The 11,927-nt window shown below is 36.9% G+C and overlaps 2 protein-coding genes across 5 annotated transcripts; one reads left to right on the forward strand and one right to left on the reverse strand.

Moving 5' to 3' along the window:
* Positions 1-194: 194 nt before the first annotated feature.
* LOC121236991 (pectin acetylesterase 8-like) lies at positions 195-5,666 on the forward strand. Its single transcript, XM_041133536.1, has 13 exons — positions 195-574; positions 1,770-1,891; positions 1,993-2,075; positions 2,504-2,633; positions 2,747-2,826; positions 2,925-3,011; positions 3,093-3,217; positions 3,322-3,382; positions 3,653-3,706; positions 3,789-3,866; positions 4,639-4,744; positions 5,009-5,154; positions 5,301-5,666. Exons 2-13 carry the CDS (start codon positions 1,771-1,773, stop codon positions 5,427-5,429), a joined length of 1,200 nt encoding a protein of 399 aa, XP_040989470.1. The 5' UTR covers positions 195-574; position 1,770; the 3' UTR covers positions 5,430-5,666.
* Positions 5,667-7,106: 1,440 nt separating this feature from the next.
* Positions 7,107-11,134, reverse strand: LOC121236992 (pentatricopeptide repeat-containing protein At4g19440, chloroplastic). Of its 4 annotated transcripts, none has more exons than XM_041133539.1 (5): positions 8,369-11,134; positions 8,083-8,153; positions 7,884-7,930; positions 7,650-7,722; positions 7,107-7,572 (listed from the first exon to the last, which is right to left on the reverse strand). In XM_041133539.1, exon 1 carries the CDS (start codon positions 10,906-10,908, stop codon positions 8,386-8,388), a length of 2,523 nt encoding a protein of 840 aa, XP_040989473.1. In that variant the 5' UTR covers positions 10,909-11,134; the 3' UTR covers positions 7,107-7,572; positions 7,650-7,722; positions 7,884-7,930; positions 8,083-8,153; positions 8,369-8,385. The 4 variants fall into 4 exon arrangements, with proteins under 4 accessions (XP_040989473.1, XP_040989471.1, XP_040989474.1 ...); XM_041133537.1 differs by having other exon boundaries at positions 7,884-7,949; XM_041133540.1 differs by having other exon boundaries at positions 8,083-8,164.
* Positions 11,135-11,927: the final 793 nt, after the last annotated feature.

Below are 11,927 nucleotides of genomic sequence, written 5' to 3' on the forward strand. Positions count from 1 at the left end.
AACATAAAAAATAATTCCTTAAAAGAAATATATGAAAAAATAATTAAAATGCCGTGGTATTGAGAGAGGAGTTCACGATGAGGTAGGTGGGGGACGTCCCTATCATAATATAGCTCAAAATGCTCGCATTTATGTGAGAGCGCGTAAAACGATAAGATTCGTCTTGGGATGGCTCGGGTCGGGTTCAAACTACAATCCTGCCCGACACGACGCCCACGCAATCTTTTTGGGTGGTTTCGTTCGTGGGAATGAGTGTCGGCTCTTTGGTCTCTCTGTTCCAGTCCAGCGCTCAAAACTGTAGCGTTTTTGTTTTCGAACACTTGTTTCGCGTCGGTGTTTTGAAATTTGCAATATATAAAACCGCTGCCATGGAGAGCATTTTCTCCTCGTACAAGCTACCACCCATTCTTTCCCTTTATTGTTTCCCTCTGACTCTCTCTTACAATCATTCGACATTGGTTTTTGCATTCTTTTCTTTTGGGAGTTCCAGGGAGAACAGTGTCCTGAACTGGGTTCCATTCACATTCTTCCCAAACTAGCTGGTTCAGAATCCCTTCCATTTTTTCTAGTTCAGGTACAGGCTGTGGTTATCAGAATTAGTGCTTCTTCTTCTTGTTCTTCTTTCTTTGCTAGTTGGGTTGTATAGGGTACTTTGTTTTATCCAGGAATATGGTTCCTTTTCTGATTGTAAGCTATTAATAAAAAAGAAAGAAACTGAACGAAAAATGTTCGTTCAATATGGTAGCTCGGATTGTTTTCTATTGAGTATCAAAAGTTGTAATGTGCATTTTGTGATTACGTATTTGTATATTGGATATTCTGGTTGTTGTATATCTGATATTCTGAATTTGAATACTGAGATTTGATGAAACACTAACTGCATTTACGAAGTAAGAACAAATTATGAGCAATTGATTCTCTATCCATGGTCAGAATAGCAGGTTTCATGCGTCAGTCCGATCTATTATTATTACGCTAGTAATAACAATTAAATGCTCTGTTCTTTCTACTTTCCTTTCTCAGTTTTCTTTTTGTCATTTTTTTTTTTTGCGCGCCCACACACACACGTACGTGTATATGTGTGTGTGTGTGTATATATATATATATATATATATATTTTTTTTTTTTTTCTTTTAAAAATTTTAAATTTTAAATTTGATAATTTTCGATGTATCAATATCTCTACGAAGAAGTAAATTTTTTATAAGTTTTGTTAAATATAGTTAGCATTTTTCTTATATTTTTCCAGACATTTTTTGTTTTGCGTTTACATAAGCTGGGAAAAGCTGAGAAAACTCTCTTTGCTTAAGACCTTGCAGAGCTTCTGTTCTTCGGATCAAGTTTCCCAACTTTGAGGGTAATATTTTGTTACCACACCACGACGTAACTCGCCTCTAGAAAGTATAAAATTCGATAAGCTTTATATAACACGTTTTATCTCTGGGTATTGAACAATATAGAAGGTTAGATTTTGTCGGTTGAGACTAAATTGTAGTTCTTTTGTTATGTTCGATGCAGTTGGGTTTTGGTTGTGTCAGGTAACTCAATCAAGTTTATCAGACCACCTTATTTCATTTTTAAAGAGTGAAGGAGGATTGATCCATCATCTGTGGATACACATGTTATAAATTCTAGGATATTCCTAGCAAAAGAAATAAGAAGATGGATGGTTGAGAAATCTTTGTTATTTCAGAGGAGGTAACTCCACATTATGATTCTATGTCTATGTAGAAATCTTTATTTTTTGTCTTTTGATTTGATACGTGCAGAATGGCCTTTGCAAGATTTGTCCAATGGTTAAATCTTCTAGCATGTGCATTGCTATTGCTCAAAACAGAAGGGTTTAATGTAGGAATTACTTATGTCCAGACTGCGGTAGCAAAAGGAGCTGGTGAAAAATTTCTTCTGAAATAAACTGATTAAAATTAATCCTTTGTTATTGTCCTTTGAAATCTTCGTTTTTTATGGTCCTGAATCTGATCTGTTCTGCAGTTTGTTTGGATGGAAGTCCACCAGCTTACCACTGGGATAAGGGATTTGGTGCAGGAATGAACAATTGGTTAGTTCACATTGAGGTTTGTCCTTTTTCCATACCCCATGTCACAATGGCATAATGTCATAATATGTAATCAAACATACAATGTAATCCAAGGGTTGTATGTTTGATTACTTTCTTACAAATGTAGTTCTGAAAGGATCTTACAATTCCCACTTATAAAAACTTGTGTTGTTTTTTTACAGTTCCCACTTGGAAGATGTGAATTTAATCATTTAATTTGCATCCTAACATTTTCCTTTACGTGTGGGTTGGACCCCCTTAATAAGTGAGCTTAATACATGGAATATATAATGAAATGGAGTAAGTGTGGAGCCTGGCTCGAACTTTAAACCTTTTGATACCATGTCAAGTCATCATTTATCTAAAAAACCTTAAAGCTGATAGAAGAGGTGAATTTATTCATTTAATCTATAGTTATCACCTGCCTTTTGCTCTGTTCCACAGGGAGGAGGATGGTGCAACAATATAACCACTTGTCTTTCTCGTAAGAACACTCGTCTAGGTTCATCTAAGCAAATGGCCAAGGAAATTGCTTTCTCTGGCATTATGAGTAAATATCGAATGTTTAATCCTGGTATGGCTTAACAGTTTATTGATTTAGTTAATATTTTTCAGCTTTTATCACCCTTGATTCTTCCTGAGCTTTGCTTACTGATGAGATTTATAAAAATCTGTTTTAATATCCAGACTTTTACAATTGGAACAGAATCAAGGTTAGGTACTGCGATGGGGCATCATTTACTGGTGATGTGGAAGCAGTCAATCCAGTAAGTTTCAAGTTTTAATTTCAGGGAAGAACCTGATTTCAGTGTATCCTGTGTTTATGTATTTGGTGGGGTCTTAAATTAAATAAAAATTTGATCAGGCCACTAATCTGCACTTCAGAGGAGCAAGGGTTTGGCTTGCTGTCATTGAGGATCTGTTATCAAAAGGAATGAGAAGTGCCAAAAATGTATAGCACTATCATCATTTCTAGATTTAACCCTTCTCTAAAGTCCTCATTCCTATAACTGGTTAAGACTTGTAAACACAGGCTATTCTCTCTGGTTGTTCAGCTGGTGGATTGACTTCTATTTTGCATTGTGATAGCTTCAGAGCTCTCCTACCTATAGGTGTGAAAGTTAAATGCCTGTCGGATGCTGGTTACTTTATCAACACGTAAGCTCATATACCTCACCTTCTATCTTGACCTCATATTCGGGCATGAGAGTTGGTTTAAGGTACACATATCTGTAATTTGACACCAAAACATTGTGCAACAGGAAGGATGTTTCTGGAGCACAACACATTGAAGCATTCTTTAGTGAAGTGGTTGCAACACATGTATTCATGCTCTCTCTCTTTCCGATGATTAACCATTGTTTTCACGATTTTATGGCTTCTGTCATCTATGCTGCTATGAGTAGGCAGTTTACTCATTGGTTCTTTTTTGGGTTGCTTGCTCATTCAAATCACTCCTCTCTATGTCAAGCGAGGCAATAAAGTTGCCTCTTTTGTTCATGCAAAGGAGAGCTCCCTTTTATCAAGTTTGCATCAGATCCAAAAGGCAACATACGATTCTTAGTTTTTTATTTATTTTCAATTTTGGTGTAGGGTTCATCCAAGAATTTGCCTTCATCATGCACTTCAAAACTGAGAGCAGGGTTTGTAAGTGCATCTATTATGGTATTAGTTTTGCACCTCACCATCTCCTCTTCAATTTTAAGATTAATTCTAAACTATACTGTAGTGTTTCTTTCCCCAATACATGGCAAAGCAAATCCGGACACCAATATTTTTGGTAAATGCAGCCTACGATTCATGGCAGGTAAGCTCATTCTATTTGGTGATAAAGATGACTGTTTATTGCAATTCTTTCAAATTCCATGTATTGAATGCAAAAGGGTTCATTGCCTTGGTGATGAAATTGATGTATAAACTGAAAATTGGAAAAGCTGTCTGATTAGAGTTAAAGACATATGAACATCTTCTAGAAATACTAGTCCATTTCCTGTGCCAAAAACAACTTTTTTTTTTTCTTTTGGGGGGGGGTTGTTTTTTGCCACCTGTGATCCAAGGTCCTGGAGCCTAGAGTAATTTACTAATGTCAATGTTTTCGTGTGCATTTATGAGATTTGATCTGGCTTAGGCTGTTATCGGTGGTGAACTTTTTTATCAGGACGTCAACTTTGCGTTGTTACATGGCAGTTAGTTTCATGTAGCCAGATCTAGTTGTTTGAAATTTGGAGGTGTTCTTTGATCAACTGAGATTTGAAGATTGGGTTCCTTCACACCACTCTAGAATGACAGGCATGAAGAGCTTTTGGTTTGGATGGATGCCCCTCTCTATGACAATCATTTCTTGGACCTTTTCACCGTCTGCTTCTTGCTCAGGAAAAAAAGAAACTGAGATTTGAAGATGGTTTTACCCACACCTTCAGCCTGATATGACTGTATTTAAGCAAACATCTGAGACCTTAAAACTGCTGATGATAAATTGTAGCACATATTTATAACTTATTTATATTCATTTATAAAAACTTAGTGATACATTTCTATCCTTCATTTCTCTAACGCCTGAACTCAATTTTCTCTTCCAGATAAAAAACATTTTGGCACCTGGTGTTTCTGATCCTCACGGCTACTGGCATAGCTGCAAACTTAATATAAAGAACTGCTCGCCTAGCCAGATCACAGCCATGCAAGGTGAAAATATTGTCGTAATAACATTTTGAAGCTTTTTGGATAATGAAAATATATCTAAATCTTGACGTGAGAGATCTAATCTGGTAACAACAACTAGCTTTTGATAGTTTTTGACGTGAGAGATCTAATCTGACCCTGTCTGCCATTTCCACAAAAAGGTTCTAGGGACCAACCTAGAATGGTATCTAACATGATATTGTACAGCATTGATAACAACAACTAGCTTTTGGAAATTTTACTTATCATCTTGATGTTTATTTTCAGATTTTAGGCTGCAATTTTTAAGAGCATTGAAGGCTTTAGGCCCCTCATCATCCAGAGGATTATTCATAGAGTCTTGTTATGCCCACTGCCAAACAGAAACGCAGGAGACATGGTTAAGCAGCGATTCTCCATTGCTGAGTAGAACAGTAAGATGTGCAGCTTTGTCATTCTCCCTTTATTCATCATTTCTGTTATCCATTATTCATTAACGAATATCTTGTATTTAATCTTCTTTTGGCACTTCAGAAACTAATCCCATTTTTGTATGAAAAAAAAAAAAAATGTTATGCAGACAATTGCAAGGGCAGTTGGAAACTGGTTTTATGACCGAAGTCCCTTTCAAAAGATAGATTGCCCTTACCCTTGCAACCCCACTTGCCACAACCGTGTTTTCAATACAAAGGAACACCCAGATTTATAGATGTATTATGCCAAGATAAATCATTTTTTTTTTTTAATGAATTTGAGTTATCAGCAACATGAGAGAAAAAAGAAGAAGAAATATATACAATTAGATATAATGATTGATCAAGTCTTCTGAATAAGCAAAAGGCACCACTTCACTAAACTTGTGTGCAGGGTGCCTTCCATCATTGTTTATGTAATCGATTACTATTCTCAATAAAATTAATGCACCAATTGTTGATGGTTTGAAGCTGATCTTGTGTTCTCTGAATTAACTGTCGTAAATGGATCCTTAAAAGCAGCTTGTACTGATTTAAGTGGCTACCCAAAAAAAGGTGCTGGAGTGTGAATTTTTTGTTGTTTCAACAATATTTAATCCACAAAAATAAATTAAGAAAATAAAAACTAACTTTTGTAGCTAATAAGAGAGTATTTTTTTTTTTTTTTAAAGTGTCGGGGAACCTCTCCAAGATAGGGTTCTTTGGACCCATCACTACAGAGTAAACCTTGGTTTCGTACACTACACTCTCGAAAGTTTTTCTACATGAGATTGGTGAAATCGCTAATTTTTCACTAGGAAGTATGGCTTCAAAGGATTGTTTGCACCTATGAAGTATTGAACCTTGGATCTTAAAGAGAGTGATACTCCAAGCCCATGACATTCACCACTTGGGCCAACCTATTGGGGTTAGTGAGGAATAAAAATATAAGTTTGATTGTTAATATATTGTACCTATGTTGGTCTTCAAAGCATAAGAAACTTTTATCGACGGGACAATCTCATGTAAAGTCATTAAGAAGTAAGATGGTAGGAATAAAAATGGTGTTTTTGAAAACTGAGGAACTCAGTGACAAAATGGATTCTAATGGTGCAAGATGCTAGAAATTGATAATTTTAATCGTGCTCGTCTTCATAATTTTCCCAGCTAGAACCTCATTTCGACCCACGATTCTATTTGGGTAGGTGAAAAGAAAGGATGACATAGATTACTCATATCTATTGCGAAAGTAATGTTATGGCTGATTTTCTTGCTAAGCAGGTTGCTGAGAGTTTAAATACAGAATAGATTGGTGAGAGGGATAATTTATCTACTCAATTAAGAGACATTCTTCGCATAGACAAAATTGGTTTTCTTTATTTGAGGTTATCAAAGTGAGGTACTTGGTTTTTGCTTCTCTCTTAGGATTGTTCTTTCTATTTGGTTTGTAATTTTTTGGCTTTCTTAGTTGAAAAATTCTAGACATAAGCTCTACACTCTGTACACCCACTTAAAAAATCATTTTACCTTTTTACCTACGTAATGAAAATGATTCCAGACATGTTTGTAAGTAAAATAAGATAAAAATGTAAAATGACATTTTTAAATGGGTGCGCAGGGTGTGAGGCTTATAGATAGCATGACTCTTCTTAGTTTGTGGTTGGATTTTTTGGTTTTTGATACCTGAGTTTTGGTCTTTATACTTATTTGTAACCCTAGGTATCTGTTTGTAACCATGATTTTCCTCCGTAAAAAGTGAGAGTTATCAATAAAATTAGAGTACCGTCCTCTCATTAAAAAAAGAAAAAAGAAAAGAAAAGGATGACATAGATTAACATCCTTTGGTTTCACTTCTTGCAGATTTTTATTTTTATTTTTCTCTTTTTGGTCAACAGGAGAACAGAGATGAAAATAAAAACAATTGAAGTGGCTACTTGAATGAAGCTTATTTCCTTGGATGTTTAATAATAACTCTACGATTGTCTCAGAAGCCAAACAGGGTGGAGGATATATTTGACAACGAGGTTAGCCAAATCAACATCAGAAAGAGCGAATCTATGGCCTGATGGGTTTAGAGCTTTTTTTTATCAAACCTGAGGATAAGAGGAACTCTTGAGAGCTTGAGGTTCTATACAATATTGTGGTCATCCGCCTCCTTTGCATCTTCCCCTAAGACTCTTCTCACTTTCTCTTCCCCTTTATAATATGACCTCCAAAATCTGGCGCAGCGCCCGCACGGTTGCACCCTTAAGTTTATGAAGTAGTAAGTCTCATGAGGCGGGTAAAAACCTTTGAAAGGACTTACTCCAGTAGGCTTATACTGAATGCATGCCTAATTGGTGAGGAGTAGCTATCAAAGGACTACCTGCTGCCTGGAAGCAATAAAGGTTCTCCATCGTCCTGTGGCATATATATGATATTTACATGGGATACAATCAAAGATTAACTTTTCATATACCAATCGATGAGAGAAATACCAATCCAAATGAAACTTGCAATCGAGATCTCATGTTCTGTGGGCCTATAAGGAACTGTACCACCGTACTTTGCCTGCCAGAGGGAAGAGAGAGAGAAGATTAAAATATTTAGGAAAGCAATAAAATTTCTAGAAAAGCCAGAAAATGCCTATGAGCACATTGAACAACAGATTATAGTAAAAATAAGAAGAAATCGTGAGACATTATGGAAGCAACAATTGAGCCAGAAATCACCTTACAACAAGCTCACGGCTCATGGTCTACAAGCAGCTACCGCAAATCTGCAACAGCAAAGCAGACCTACAGCAATCAATTAAGACTAAAGGCTGAAGTGTAAGGGCTTTAAAGTGGTTGGACTATATTGAAACAAGGTAACTACTATATATAAGATGGATAAAGACAACAATGGTCACGGGAAAATGAAGCAACCAACCTCTAAAGTACAAAGATCATACTGAAACCTGGAGAAGAGGTTGCCAAGGACTGTCTCTACCACCAGCTTCCCTAAGAGGATAATAAAATCAAGAAACACATAATTAAAGCATACTCAACTGATAACCTAGCAAACATGGTCAGACAAATAAACATAACAAATTTTTTTTTTTTTTTTTCAAAAAAAATAAACATAACAAATTTGTTTAAATAAATAGAAAAAAAAAATAAAGATTTTTTCGCACCACAGGGACAATAATATGTCAAGTACAAATTAAGAACCCAACCTCTTGAAATTTCCACATTAATCTTGATTTGCAATTGTTGAAGACTGATGCCAGCCATGAATCAATGTAGTATATGTGATTTCATCTAAAGGTACTCCTTTATTGGACATTTGATTGCACACTTCAAATGCTTCATCTATCTTCCTCTCTTTGCTATATCCATTTGTCAAAGCATTGTATGTGACAGCATCAGGGAGAATTCCACTTTCTGCCATCAGATTTAGCATCTTAGTTGCTTCTTTCATATTGCCCAATTTACAATACCCATCAATCATGACAGTGTAGGTAATTTTATTAGGGTGTATGTTATGTGAAGACATTTCCAGCAAGACACTTTGAGCTTTTTCCATCTGGCCCAGCTTACAAAAACCACCAATTAGTGCAGTATAACAAACAACATTTGGCAACAAACCCTCCTTTCTCATTTCATTGAGAAGGTCTTTTGCTTCTTCAACACGGCCAATATTGCACATTCCATGTATCAGAGAAGAATATGTGTTACAAGTAGGTGGAATACCATTGCTTTTCATGTCATCACGGAGTTTAAAGGCTGCAATCATATTCCCCTTTCTACAGTATGCTCTGATTAGTGTATTATAAACAACAAAATTTAGCTCCACTTTCTTAGCAACCAGCTCATTGAATAGGTTTTCACCCTCTTCAATTCTGTCAGCTTTGCAATATCCATCTATCATCACCCCATATGAATAAACATTGGGAGCCATGCCATTTCCTTTGCACTCATCCCAAAGCTTAGCAGCAGCATCCACTTTACCCATATTACACAATCCATGAATTAGCAAATTGTAAGTATAGGTATCTGGTTGAATTCCTTGTTTAGCCATCTCTTCCTTAAGCTTGAAAGCTTCCTCCACTTTCCCCTCTTTGCAACACCCCAAGATGAGTGTGTTGTATGTGATCTTATCTAATACCAAACCCCTCTCTAGCATCTCCTTGAGTAACCTAACAGCCTCTTGCATGTTACCTGCTTCACAAAGTCCATGAATTAGAGCATTTGAGGTCACTATATTGGCTGGGAATCCTTTGCTGAATAACCTAAACCAAAGTTCAACTGCCTCTGAATTCTTTCCGTCCTTACAGAGTCCAACAACCAGTGTGGTAATCAACGAACTACTGGGTCTAAAGTCTCTAGATAGCATCTCCTTAGTGAATAGTAGTGCAGAATTAAACCTAGACTTCATACATAACCCGTGAATGACCGAAGTATAAGCCACCTGGCTTATGGATAACCCTCTCAATAACATCTCCTTTAAAAGATGCTCAGCATGTTCCATGTGATTACTCTTGCAAAAACCCTGTATGAGAGAATTAAGGGTAACTGAATTAGGAGCTATTCCCTTGGATACCATATCATCCCTTATCTTCAGTGCCTCACTAATATTTCCAGTTTTACAATGGCCGTCAATCAATGTGTTATATACAACCTCATTCGGAACAAAGCCCCTGTCTGACATTTCCTTCAAAACAGAATTTGCTTCATCAAATTTCTCTAGCGTAATAAAACCATTAATAAGTACACTATAAGTTATAAGACTTGGGCTCACGTTGTTTCTTAACATCCTCTCTCTAAACTGCAATGCCTCCTCTAATCTCCCGTTCTTGCATAAGCCATGTATTATATTATTGTATGTGACGGCATTTGGGGCAACACCCAACTTCTCCATTTTCAAGAACAACTCAATCGCGTCTTCAACCTTCCCTCCCTTACAAAAGGCATTAATTGCGGTACTAAGCAAGTAAACATCCGGAGAAACCCCTCGACACATCACTTCAAACACTTCACAACTCTTCTGAAGCTCATTTGCTTTCACCAAAGAACTCAGAAAAAAATTGCAAGTCCTCAGAGAAGGAAACATGCCCTTGCTCGCAGATAACCTAAACACATCAATAGCAAAACCGAAACCGAGATTCTTAAACTGGGTACAGTAAACGTGAACTAACATATCCAATGCCTGTACCCCAAGAACTCGCTCGGACGGCAAATTCAAATCTGCCATCATAGTGGCAATCTCAATGTGCCGATTTTTTGTGTTGGCAAATAAAACAGGCATTTTACCATCAATCAAACGGATCAAGAGCAATCTTGCAGGCGAAACCAGGTTCGATACAATAAGCAAACGAATTAAAAGGCAATAGGACCTCACACTAAACGGAAACCTAAAAGCGTCAGACGCAAAATAGAAGAAATTCAGAGTAGTTTTGGGATTCAAATTGGACTTCAAAGATAAAAATATCTGATCAAATTCGGAAGGAGATAAATGGGGAATGACTGATTTACACATGGAAGAATCTAGAGATGGGTTCGAGAGGATGGTAGATACCCAGTTGAGCAAACTCTGATTGGGAGGCTGTGAATGGCTCTGTCTCTGGAGCTGTAATGGCGGCCGATGCTGAGATTGAGGAGGTTGTTCTTGGTGGTGGTGAGCGATGGAGGTGACCCAGGTTAAGCGGCGGGTGATGGAGTAGAAGATAAGGGTAGGTTTGGTGATTGGAAGTCTCCTCAAATCCATAGAGTACATAAAGAATGTGCATCTAAAGGTTTTTGACTTCGAAAGCGGTTTTTAGAGTAAAGGCGGATGAAAGGAAGCCATGGGTTCGGTTGCTTTACTCAGAGGATGTAAATGAGACACGCTGACAGAAATATAGGTTTTGAGAGAGAGACAGAGAAACGGTCTTCGAAATGGGAAAGCTTCTTTCCCTCATGTTTTACCTGCCTTGCAATGGAGAGGAGGCAGCAATGTAAATGTGAACTCAGGGTTAGAGAGAGGAAGAGAGTCGCAATATCGACGTATTGGGCCTAGAGAATGGGCTGCTGACAAAACTGAACATTGTCTTTTTGGGCTACATGAGTTTGGGTCCAAGAAACATCGTTTTTTTTTTTTTTCTTTTTGAGCCCAGAAACACCGTTACATCTTCTTCATATAATCAATCTTGTTTTGGGCTTTTGTGGGTCGTACCATTTTCAGCATGGGTGGGTCTACGCCCACCACTCCCAGCTTCCGCTCGCAGCTACGTTAATTCTAATTGGGTTTTTTTTCCTCTCTTTTTCTTACATATATTTTTTAATAATTTTAAATATTTTAAAAAAATCATAATATTATTAAAAATACTTTCTTCATTACTAAGTAAAAAGAAAAATTAAAAAATAAAATAAAAAATTCGAACTGTAACATCAAGCAATAAGTTTGAGTGGTGAGAGTAACATTTTTCTTTTCAGCATATACCCGAAAGGTTAGCTTCCGAAATAATTCTTATTTAACACGGCCTTCATGGGTGAATATAACGGAGAATAATTACATTTTCGACAAGCACCAAGGAGCTTTTATCTACAGCAGAGTCTCAATTAACCTTATAGAAATTGAAAGGGTGAGGCATCCACTGGTCCACCTAATTTTGAGACAGGAGAAGTTGGCCTTTGTTGATACACCAACTTGTCCTCCAACTTTTGAGATACCTGTTTTCAAAACCATGCCATTCCTTCTTTTCCATAATCTCCGAGCCACTACAGCCAGTTCCACCAGACCCTCTTCATTTAGTT

The sequence above is a fragment of the Juglans microcarpa x Juglans regia genome, chromosome 6S (assembly GCF_004785595.1).
Source record: "Juglans microcarpa x Juglans regia isolate MS1-56 chromosome 6S, Jm3101_v1.0, whole genome shotgun sequence".
Lineage (NCBI taxonomy): Eukaryota > Viridiplantae > Streptophyta > Magnoliopsida > Fagales > Juglandaceae > Juglans > Juglans microcarpa x Juglans regia.